General features: G+C 41.9%; 1 protein-coding gene across 1 annotated transcript in view; it reads left to right on the forward strand.

Annotated features, from left to right (window-relative positions):
- Positions 1-1,964: 1,964 nt before the first annotated feature.
- Positions 1,965-12,755, forward strand: part of LOC145404284 (carbonyl reductase [NADPH] 1-like) — a 31,720-nt gene continuing 20,929 nt past the window's right edge. Inside the window, exons 1-3 of the mRNA XM_080275805.1 lie at positions 1,965-2,013; positions 2,237-2,365; positions 12,036-12,167. Coding sequence (XP_080131931.1) covers positions 1,990-2,013; positions 2,237-2,365; positions 12,036-12,167 — 285 coding nt within the window. The 5' untranslated portion in view covers positions 1,965-1,989. The remainder of the gene's footprint in view (positions 2,014-2,236; positions 2,366-12,035; positions 12,168-12,755) is intronic.

Here is a 12,755-nt window from a genome sequence, read left to right on the forward strand (position 1 = left end):
GAAAACTCATCATTCAAATCCCCATTCACTCTTTCCTGGGTGCAAGCATCTTCGTACTGTACATTGCCTAACCAGTTTAACCAGCCACTCCTTTATCCCAAACTTTCTCATTGCTGATTTCATCACCTCCCTAGGAACTATGTCAAAGACCTTCTCCATATTTGATAATGATTATTGTCAGGTATAATTATTCCCCTGTACTAAGGAAAAGGAGAAGTGTGTGATAATCAAAGGGGTATTTGTCTTCTTAGTGTAATTGGAAAAGTACGATATTGGTACCGGTATATGGTAGGTTACTTATTGACAGAGTTAGGGAAGTAACAGAGGAATTAGCTAGTTGGAGAAGAACAGAGAGGTTTTAGAAGGAGAAGAGGTTGTGTAGATCAGATAGCCATTCATTATTAGGTCTTTAGTGGAAAAGTTTCTAAAGAAGAGAAAGAATTTGTATGCAGCTTTCATTGATGGATTTGGAGAAATCATACAACAGAGCTTGGTGAATTAGTTTGGGAGAGTGTAAGAAACAGAATTTAAAGGTGAATGTAGGGAAGAGTAAAGTTATGGTCTTTGAGAGAAATGAAGTCACTGAATGTACATTGAGGTTGGATGAGGAGGAAATGGAAAATGAGTGCATTTAAGTATGGTACTGGACGTGGGTAGTGTGATTATTAAGGATGGAAGTTTTGAGGGTGAACCTGAAAGGGTACAACAAGGAAGAATGGTTGATGGTTCTTTGAAAGCAGTGATAAGGAACAGGGAAGTGAGCATGGAAGTAAAAAAGCCTCTGCATGACAGTACAGTAGTGTAATACCTCGATATACGATACCCCTAGATGCGATACCCCGGCTTAACGATGGGGGTAGAAATACCACCATATCCCACCTAATGATGGCCAAATCTCAGTTTAATGATGGGTTTTGATTTTTTTTACCAATTTTGATTATATTTTAGTCTAAAATTGTGTGTTTAGGTTGATTTATAAACAGTTTTTAGACTTAGATTAATGTGCTTTAGCCATAGGTGGGGTTAACATTGTCATTGTGGGGTACCAGTATGGTTTACTAAGCTTGATATTTTCCAAACATATTTGATGATTTTCAGATTTTATTGTTGGTTTTAGTGAGTTATTTACAGGTGTTAGGCTAAGGTTAGCTTCCATGACAGCTGTTAGGCCATTTAGATTGGCTTTAAACTAGTTTTTGGGCTCACTTGGGTGGGTTTTGGGCTTGGTTTGGGGGGAAACCCAAGGCTGGTAAACACTCCACATTGCATTACATGTTAAAAGTACCCTGATATACGATACCCTGCCTAACGATGGGGTTTTACCTAACCAATTACAGCGTTAAACCGGGGTATGCCTGTATTGCAGAACCAACTCTAACATATGGAAGTGAAGCTTGTACCTTGTTGGAGGGACACAAGTCAAGAGTGAGAGCATTGGGAGTGAGTTATTTGAGTGGAGCATATGGAGTCACATGGAGAGACAGACTGACAAGTGAGGAAGTGAAGGAGCATTACAGTATGGATGTGGATGTGATAGAAAGCATTAGGAGAAATACATTGAGGTGGTTTGGCCATATGGAGTAGCTGTAGTAGATGCTGAGTAAGTGTTCTTTCTGACCACAGATTATAGTGGACAACAACCATGTTTTTGTGGTTCAGAACTACTAACCCTACCACATCAACACAGCCAGATGTCCCAGTGCTAGCAAGCTCCTAAAAGCCATTCGGAACAGCTGTGAAGTTGGAGGTTGGTTTGGGTATGGGCCCAGCCAATGCTTGGTCCTGAAAGGTTAGGGACAGTTGTGAAAATTGGCTGTAAGCTGTCAAATCTTTGTATTGTTTATGCATATTTCTTCCATTGCCATCCCATGTTTGAAATTACCTCCTCTAGTGGTATAGTATTTAGCACTTCTGGTGCAGTACAGTACTGATATGGTGCATTTTCTTGAATCCACAGATCATTTACAAGGGGACACTTTAACTGTAATCATGGCTTCATCAAGGATTGCTGTGGTGAGTATACATATACCTGCAAATTCTTATTAAGGTAAAGAATTAAGACAGTTTTATTGTATGTTTTCACTGAAACTCTTATGCTGCATATAGCAGTGCCTTCATTTTAACTGTATGTAAATAAATTTTTGCTATTAATGGAAATAGCAATTCTTTAAATTGATCGTAGTGATGCTGTTGTTAATACATTTTGAGTGTTGATGCAGTTATCTATCCCCTTTAGGTGACTGGTGCCAACAAAGGTATTGGATTTGGCATCATGAAGGAGTTGTGTGCCAAGTTTGATGGCATTGTGTACCTGACAGCCCGAGATGAAGAACGAGGTCGTGCTGCTGTGGAGAAGCTAGCAAAGGTTTGTAGTTTTCCTTGCTGATACCTGCTACAATGTATTTTTAGACTTTCACTAAAATGCCATGTTTGTGCTACCTTCTGGTCATCACAAAACTACATTACAGTAACTCAGTTATCCATTATCACAATATCTGACCCAACATAATATCAGGTGCTGTTGGCTCGACTCTATTAAAGCAATATCCAGCAAAATTATGCAACATTTGGTTCCAAAACAGGAAGTAACCAGTGGTTATATGCAATATCCAGCTCTTAGGCATATCAACCGTTTCATTCGTGGTAGCCAACTGGTGCTGTATTACCGTACTGTATTGTATTTTATGCTTAGTTTTTATCTTTTACTCATGGGAAAGTTTGTAGGATAGAAGGCCAAGACAGAAAGTAACACAATATCCGGATCAATGCCGAATGGCGTGATGATGGGGCGTTCTATGAAACATCCAGTGTTTCTCGTTATTCAGCTTAGGGGTTGGCTGAATTGCATCAGGTAATTGAGAGTTCTCTGTATGTGGATCAGGAAGGACCTCTTGCATGCAGCGAGATAAAAATGATATCCCTTAAAGGCCTTTGACAGAGTCCCTAGAGAGGTGGTGAAGTAGGCAATGAGAAAGCTTGGCTTGGAGGAGTAGCTGGTTAGGGTGGTTATGGCCATGTATGTGGGTGCTCACACCCAGGTGAGAGTGAGTAGAGATTTGAGTGATGAGTTTTCTGTGAATGTTGGTGTGCATCAGGGGTCAGTCTTGAGTCCCTTGTTGTTTATCATGGTACTTGAAGCCCTTTCACGTGACTTTAGAAACGGACTCCCGTGGGAGTTGTTGTATGCTGATGATTTGGTGTTGATTGCAGAGAATGAAAGGGAGGTGGAGGAAAGGTTTAGGAAGTGGAGAGATGGTATGGGGCAAAAGGGTTTAAGGGTAAATGCAGATAAAACAAAAGTGATGATATCTAGGGTTGGTGGCGGTACTGTCAAAGACGAGGGAGAGTGGCCATGTGCAGTTTGCCACAAGGGTGTGGGAAGTAATTCCATCTTGTGCGGTGTGTGTGATAAATGGGTGCATAAGAGATGTAGTGGTATCAGAGGTAGACTGCAAGATAATGTTGATTTTATGTGTAGGGCGTGCCGGGGTGAGCAGGTGGAGATCATCAGACGTGAAAGGATTGAACTTGCTGGTGAATCTCTTGAGTGTGTGGAAGAGTTATGTTATTTGGGAGACATGTTGTGTGCTGGAGGTGGGGCTGGAGCTAGCTCTGTGGCTAGGGTGAGAAGTGGTTGGAAGAAGTTCAGGGAGCTCTTGCCTCTCCTGACATTGAGAGGGCTCTCCCTACGTGCTAAGGGGTCTTTGTATGCAGCATATGTTAGGAGTGTAATGCTGTATGGCAGTGAGACCTGGGCAGTGAAGGAGGAAGACATTCACCGGCTCAGACGTACAGAAATGACAATGATTAGGTGGATGTGCAGTGCGTCCCTGCGTCCAAGGCCTGGAGGGGCTGGGTTTACAATGGAAGAGTTGAGAGGTAGGATGGGACTGGAGTGTATTGGTGTTGTGATGAGGAGAGGTAGATTGAGGTGGTTTGGACATGAGAGGATGGGGGATGATAATTGGGTGAGGAAGGTGAGAAGTGTTAATATTGGGGGTGGGGTTATGATGGGTAGACCGAGAAAGACATGGGACGAGGTCATTAAGTGTGACCTTAGGGTTAAGGGACTGAACAGGGAGGCTGCATTGGATCGTGCAGCGTGGAGAGCCGCCATTAGGTGACCAAGGCCGACACATGCAAGCTTGTTGGAGCCTTTAAAAACGAAAACGAAAACGATTAAAGCTTTCACTAGACCTCCCTAATGCTGAAATGTATCATCATGAAGTAACAAGATTGAACTGTTAAAGTCAACACTTATCACATAGATTGGATCTATCTATCTATCTATTGCCAGACGCCTCAATCCCGTTTGGGGTGGTCACAAACAAATCGCCTCCAAGTCGCCCTTTCCCCCTTCATCTCACTGCCCTGCTCCCAACTCACCCTCTCTCATATACCTCTCCACCCCATCCCTCCATCTCATCCTCGGCCTCCCCCTCCCTCTTCCCTCCTCCACCTCACTCACATACACTGTCTTCATCAGTCTTTCACCCTCCATCCTCTCCACATGGCCAAACCACCTCAGTGTGTTCCTCATAACGCTTCCTATCACATCCACACCACAACGCTCCTTTATATCCTCATTCGTCACCCTGTCTCTCCATGTGACTCCACAGGCTCCTCTTAAATAACTCATTTCCACTGCTCTCACTTTTGACTTGTGTCCTTCCAACAACGTCCAAGCTTCACTTCCGTACGTTAGAGTTTGGTATCACAATACTGTCATGTAGTAACTTTTTCACTTCCATGCTCACTTCCCTGTTTCTTAACACTGCTTTCAAAGAACCAGCAACCTTTCTTCCCTGCTGTACCCTTTCAAGCACTTCACCCTCCAAACCTCCATCCTTACTCATCACACTACCCAAGTACTTAAACGTACCTGTACTCACATTTTCCAATTCCTCACCATCCAACCTCGCTGTACATTCACTGACTTCACCTCTCTCAAAGACCATCACTTTACTCTTCCCTACATTCTCCTTTAGATTCCGTTTCTTACACACTCTCCCAAACTCATCCACCAAGCCTTGCAGCTCCCTTTCGTCTTCACTCAATAACACAGTATCATCTGCAAACAACAGTACAGGGAGTTTCCAAACACTATCCTCTCTCACCAGGGCCACTCCAACATCCACTACCCTACCTTGCACCTCTTTTATTACCCCATCCATGTACAGATTGAACAACCATGGAGACATGACACATCCCTGCTTCAACCCAACTTTCAAAGAGAAAAATTCACTTAGTTCACCATCCACACGCATTGCAGCCTTCGCACCATCGTACATACTCTTCACAGCATTCAGCAACTTCCCATCTACTCCATATATTCTTAACACTTTCCACAATCCTTGTCTATCCACCCTGTCATATGCTTTCTCCAAATCCATGAAAGCCGCATACAACTTCTTTCCCTTCTCTAGAAACTTTTCCACTAAAGATCTAAGAATGAATATCTGATCTACACAACCTCTTCCCTTCCTAAAGCCTCCCTGTTCTTCTCCAACTAATTTCTCTGTTCTTTCTCTAACTCTGTTAGTAAGTATCCTACCATACACTTTTCCTATTATACTAAGAAGACAAATGCCCCTATGATTACCACACACTTCTTTTTCCCCTTTTCCTTTGTACAAGGGAATAATTATACCTGACTTCCAATCCTCCGGGACTCTACCTTCCTCCCAGGCCAATCTGCACATCTTCCACATGCATTTTACTACTATCTCTCCCCCATGCTTCAGCATTTCACCACACACTCCATCAATTCCTGGGGCTTTCCCCGATTTAACTTTCTTCATTGCTTCCACAACTTCTATCCTACTGATTTCTTCCTGTCTTCTCACCTCCCTCCTTCTCCCAGCCACTTATACTCGCATTACTTCCATCCTCTATGTTCATCAATTCCTTAGTGTTCTCTCCATCTGCTCACTTTTTCTCCCTTCTCCACTAGTAATCTACCATTTTTATCTTTCACTCCCCTGCTAACTTCACTTCCACCCTGTCTTACTCTTTTCACCTCTTTCCAGAACATTTTCTTATAGTCCCTCCACTTTACACTCAAATTCCTTCCAAATTCCTCATCCACTCTCTTCTTACTCTCTCTTACTAATCTTTTCACCGCTCTCTTTCTTTCTACCTAGAACTCTCTTTTCTGCCTCTCAACTTCTTCCACACCCCTATTTCTCATCCATTCATTGTATGCTTTCTTCTTTTGTGCCACAGCCTGTCTCACCTGTTCAGTCCACCACGCTGTTCCTTGCACCCCCCTCCGTCTTCTCTTCCTTCCTCACACCACATCACATGCTGCATATATTTCTTCTGTAAAAATCCTACGCACACCTTCCACGTCTCCCATCTGCTCCAATTCATATTTGCCCAATCGTTCCTCCACTTCTCTCTTATACTCTGCCTTTTTCTCATCCTCTTGTAACCTTTCCACTCTCCTTGCAACTACTCCTTCCTCTCGTCTTTCCCTTCTTCTATTCCTCCATCTTACTTGAATTCTAATTCTGGCCACCACCAAGTAGTGGTCAGAAAGTCCACTCCCCCAACCTCTATGAGCTCTTGCATCCATTACACATCTTCGCATCCTTTCATCCACACACACATAATCAATCATTGGATACCTGCTGTATTATCTGTATGCTGTATATGTCACTGCTTCCACTTTTCAGTTTTGAAGACTGACAGCAGGGCTCTTGCTAACTGCCTATGGTTGCGAGCCATTTGGCTCCTAAGGTTTCAGATTCACGAGCCAAATAAATTTTTAGTAGCCAAACTGACTTCGAGCCGAAATAATTTACAAGCGATGAATATATTTATTTATATAATTATATACTGTCTATTTTTAAACATTCACAGTGGCGACAAGGAAAGACTTATTCGATCACAGTGTGCTTTTTTGTTCATTTAAGTTAGATTTACTTATTTTGTAGTTTACTGGGTTTATAAGTGGATGTATTTTCTCCTCGCCAAAAGGCGACTTGCATGTAAAATTTGTTCGCCAAAGGGAGCTGTGGCTCGCCAAACAAGGGCGCTGGACAGATATAGCTCTATCTGTCTGTTGCCTGATGCCTTAATCTCGTAAAGGGTGGCCACAAACAGATCATCTCCACATAGCAATGTCCTCTGCCGTTTGATCTCACTCCCTTCTACTGATACCGCCATTCCTCATATATCTCTCCACTCCATCCCTCCATCTCATCCTTAATCTCTCCCTCTTTCTCTCCCCATCTACCTCACTCACCTACATTCTTCTGTTCAGTCAGTCATTCTTCATCCTCTCCACATGGTGATACCATCTCAAAGTAAATCTCTTAACACTTTTAGTCACATCCACGTCAACAGTGGTGGGCAGCACAAATGAAGAAGGACCTTGTGGAAGCGCAATGTGTAATCCACAGTTCACTACCTTGTGCAAGTGCAGGTGAGCAATCTGACAAATATTTAGCTTGTGCAATGTCCCAAAGTGCAAATGCAAACCATTTGCATATATTTGTGGGAATTACTGTAAAATATTGAGATATTTAAATAAAATAGGATATTTACTTACTTACTTTTATTTATTAATATAATTTTCTGTTATTTGTAATTTGCGCGTGTGCAATCTAATATTTAGCTCACACAATGTCACAAAGCGCTAGTGCAAACCATTTGCATATATTGTGGAAATTACTGTAAAGTATTGAGATATTTAAATAAATTAGCATACTTTTATTATTATTCTATCTATCTATCTATTGCCAGATGCCTTAATCCCATAAGGGGTGGCCACTGGCCACAAACAAGCAACAAATCGTCTCCATGTCGCCCTGTCCCCTGCCATTTCACTGCCCTGCTCCCAGCTCACACCTCCCTCTCTCATATACTTCTCCACTCCATCCCTTCATCTTATCCTTGGCCTCCTCCTCCCTCTCCCCTCCTCAGCCTCACTCACATACACTGTCCTCATTAGTCTGTCACTCCATCCTCTCTGTACGACCAAACCACCTCACTGTGTTTCTCCTAACACTTCCTATCACATCCACATCCACACCACAACAATCCTTCACTTCCTCATTTGTCAGTCTGTCTTTCCATGTAACTCCACAAGCTTGTCTCAAATAACTCATTTATTTCCACAGCTCTCACTCTTGACTTCTGTCCCTCCAACAAGGTCAAAGCTGCACTGCAGTATATTAGACTTGGTATCACAATACTGTCATGTAGTAACTTTTTCACTCGTGGAAGTTCAGAGGAGTGAGAGGGCTGCGAAGCGGAAGGACAGGGAAACAAAGGCTGTGATGTTGCCAGTTTTACTTTATCTGCATTTTTGCAAGATGTTTTATTTAATAATTCAATATAGATATACAGTAACATATGTAATTCCTTACAAAAATCATTTAAACATTATTTAAAGCAAATATCCACAGCCTGTGGATATTTGCTTTAAATAATATGTTTTAATGATTTTTGTAAGGAATTGCATATGCTGCTCTTAATAATTAATGTATTTTAATAATTCAAAAAATATTAAAATACATTATCTCTGTTGAAGCATTTTAAGAAATGCTACAACCCTCTGTCCCTCCCACCTCTCCCCAGCAATCCAAAACCCTCGCGACCCGCCGGAGTCTCCCCCATCCCTTGTCCAGACATGCGGGAAGCTCCCAAAACCATGTGTCCCTTGGATTGCGCAGTGTGCAATCCACAGGACAGGTGCACAAGGCAGGTGTGCAAGTACAAATCTAGTTGTGCAAGCGCAAGTAAATTCGCACTTGCGCACCTGCCTTTTCATGTGCGAAAGCGCAATGTTGTGCATGATCTCGTGCGGTGCGCAATGCGCAAACGATATTCACCAGAGCACAACGGTGCGCAATTGTGCTTTGTGCAAGTGTTTGCGCACCTGCCCAGCACTGCACGTCAACACTACAATTCTTCATTACTTCTTCATTTGTTTGTCTTTGTGTCTGTCTGTCTGTATGTTGTGAAATATTTCCTTGATCTCGGCACTGTATATAACCCCCCTCAGCACACTTACATCTCAGGGAACGGTAAATGGAGATTTAAGTGGTGAGTTTTCCACGAATATTGGTGTGCATCAGGGGTCAGTCTTGAGCCCTTTATTGTTTAGCATGGTGCTTGAAGTCGTTTCACAAAACTTCAAAAATGGACTCTCGTGGGAGATGTGTATGCTGATTTCGTGTTGACTTCAGAGAATGGAAGGGAGGCAGAAGAAAGATTTAGGAAGTGAAGAGATGATATGGGCCACAAGGGCTTCAGAGTAAATGCAGATAAAACTAAGGTGATGATATCTAGGGTTGGTGGCAGTAGGCAACTGTCAGAGAAGAGGGAGAGTGTCCATGTGTGGTTTGCCACAAAGGTGAGAGTAATGATTCCATCTTTTGCAGTGTTTGTGATAAATGGGTGCATAAGAGATGTAGTGGTATTAGAAGCAGAGTGCGAGCTAATGCTGATATCATGTGTGTGGTTTGTCAGGGAGAGCATGTGGAGATTGTCAGACATAAAAGGATTGCTCTTGCTGGTGAGTATTGAGTGTGTGAAAGAGCTTTGTTATTTGGGAGACACATTTTGTGCCGGAGGTGGGGCTGGAGCTATCTCTATGGCTAGAGTGAGGATTGGTTTGAAGAAGTTCAGGGAGCTGTTTTCTCTTCTGACATTGGAAGGGCCCTCCCTCTCTGCTAAAGGATCTTTATATGTGGCATGTGTTTGGAGTGTAATGCTGTATGGTAATGAGACCTGGGCAGTAAAGGAGGAGGATATTCGCAGACTCAAATGTACAGCAGTGACAATCATTAGGTGGATTTGCAGTGTGTCCTTGAGTGTGAGGCCTGAGGGAATTAGGTTTACGATGGAAGAGTTAAGAGGTAGGATGGGACTGGACTGTATTGGTGTTGTGATGAGGAGAGGTAGATTGAATTCGTTTGGGCATGTGGAGAGGATAGGGATGACAATTGGGTGCGTAAAGTGAAAAGTTTTAACCCGCTGCATCCCAGCAAATTTTTCACCAATGACCTCCTCCCCCCAATCCTGGCAGATAGATTTTTTTTTTTTGGCTAAAACCTCTGCTTTTTATCAGAAGCATCAAAAATTCAGAGAGAAAGTGCTCAACTGAGTTTAGAAATATGGTAGAAGTAACACTACCTACACCTAAGTACCATGTTCTCTCAGGCCAGGCTCCAGAGAAAACATTGTCTATGGGAGGGGTAACTATTCCAAACCATTCATAGTTGGTTAGATATTTAATTATTTGGTATGAATTTATATATCGTACAAGAGTATATTGGTTTTCAGATAATAATTTAGGCAGTGTAAACATTGTTCACTCACCAAAAACATCAACATAAGGCACCTTCTATTACAACATTACTGCCTCATCACTTCTGCTTCTTCCTTCCTCTGGATTGTTTCTTCCTTTGTCCACCTCAGGAATCACTTTCGCCTTGCATTTCATCATTGGAGAGACCGTGGTGTGACATGTCTTTACTGGCCGGGTCACTGCTAACAGGTGAGTTGCCAAGAAAATGGCGTGCAGGGGGGGGAAGGGGGGTCAGGTGGGGCCAGGCATTATCCCCACCTGGCATTGGGTAGAGGGAGGTCTCCCACATATGCCTACCAAAAATCACCCGTGAAACTTGAAAAATGTGCAAATGACGGACCTCGCAATTGCAAAACGTATGGATACACTGTCGGGTGTCACTATGACAAAATGTGGCAACGTATCCATACGTCATCGGGACGCCTCGGGTTAACATTAGGGCTAGGTTTGTGAGAGGTAGACCGAAAAAGATCTGGCACTAGGTCATTGAGTGCGACCTCAGGGATAAGGGATGAATAGGGAGGCTGCCAGAGATCAAGTAGCATGGAGAGTCACCATTAGGTTCCTGGGGCTGACGCACGCAAGCGTGTTGGAGCTTTTAAAAACTAAACAGAATGCAATAAATGATACAGATTCTGTATATAGGTAGATAGATAGATATATCCATCCATCCATCCATCATCCAATCCTACATTGCCCCATGAGGAGCGTAGAAGCCTGGGGCTAGGCAGTTGGTCCCGACATTTAAGATGAGATATATATATATATATATATATATATATATATATATATATATATATATATATATATAAATAAATAAATAAGTAGATTTTTTTTTGGAGGGGTGAGGAGAAGACAGGATAGAAACTCCCATTTTGCAGAAGTTACTCCTGGACATTCAGGGAATTTCATGTAACATTAAATTCATAGGTATGATGTTTCTGATTACCTTTCTTAAGTGGTCATTGAATGCATCCTTGTCATAGCTTCAGCAGAGCTTTATTGTATTCAGGATACTGCTGTACTCCATTGTAGCTAGTATAGAAATACAAAAATTATCTGAAGCTTAATGCCATTCAGGACTTAAATTGGTTCTCAGTGGCAGGAGAACATTCAGATATTAACTACTGTACTATATTAACTGGGGCCACATTAGTGCAAGCAGAGCCCTTCATGATTTGGTAGTTATTATTACTTGATTTAAGCCTGTCCATGTTCAGAATAAACTTGGCTCTTATTAGAAAGAAGAATACAGTATTCTTTTATGCACCAAACTGCATCAGTCTGGAACTCACTTTCCCGGAGTTGTGTCCCCCCAGACTTCAACCTACAGCTTTTCAAGTCTAACTGTTACAGATATTTTATGATTGGAGGATGCCAGTAATCTGGTGTATGGAATTTTTAATCATTTGTTTTTCCTTCCTCTGTTCTGTTATTTAAAAAAAAAAAATACTGTATTTGTACGACAGTGGTAATTACAGCCTGTCTCATTTTACCCACAGGCTTGAGGCTGGGCAACCAATACCAGCAGTCCAAAAAATTTAAAAGTAGGTGACCAAACTATGCCTGTGAGAGCATTTTGCTTGATACAGAATTCACTAACCACCTCTACAGGGTTGGAGTAAGACACCAGAGAAATCATTGTTGATGATGATTATGAGGAACCATTAACTGAAAACTGAAAGCTAAGATTCATGCTGTTAATGTATTCCAGCTGGGCCTGACTGCAAAATTCCACCAACTTGACATTGATGATGAGCAGAGCATCAAGGGATTCAGAGACTACATTGCAAATACCTACGGAGGACTTGATGTGCTCGTGAATAATGCTGCCATTGCCTACAAGGTTAGTGCTTTCCCTTTCCTGAGTTAATCTGGAGCATGAAAACCCATCGTACGTAACTTTAACTACATTACTTTATTTAACTTTTCTTTTTAGACTATCAGTGTATCCTACCCATCATCCAGTATACAGAAATTTATTTAGACAAAGTATGATTAGTTGTAATTAACACTTATACTTTAATAAATATGGAAAGCTGCTGGAAACACATAGGTTGCATGTAAATGCAATCAAGAATTAAAGGTCTTTTGGGAATATCCATAATATGGTATTGTTAAGAAAAGTAGATTGTTAACCCCATCATTTTATTGATATACTGTAGTGTTTATTGAATCCTGCTACTGTCAGATGATATTCTTGCAGTCTAGAGACCTTGTAATGCTGGTGTTAGAAATGGTCCCCAAGAATCCCCTCAGTATAATAACTTTTTTATTATTATTATTATTCAGTCTCATCTTAAATACCAAGACCAACTTGCCTAGCCCTGGGCTCCTACACTCCTCATGGGGCAAAGTAGGATTGGGTGATGGATGGATTATTATTATTATTATAATATAAGCAACGTTGGGTCTGGTTAGTACTTGGATGGGT

Source organism: Coenobita brevimanus, chromosome 63 (assembly GCF_032717465.1).
Source record: "Coenobita brevimanus isolate Jiangsu-jjx chromosome 63, ASM3271746v2, whole genome shotgun sequence".
Classification (NCBI taxonomy): domain Eukaryota; kingdom Metazoa; phylum Arthropoda; class Malacostraca; order Decapoda; family Coenobitidae; genus Coenobita; species Coenobita brevimanus.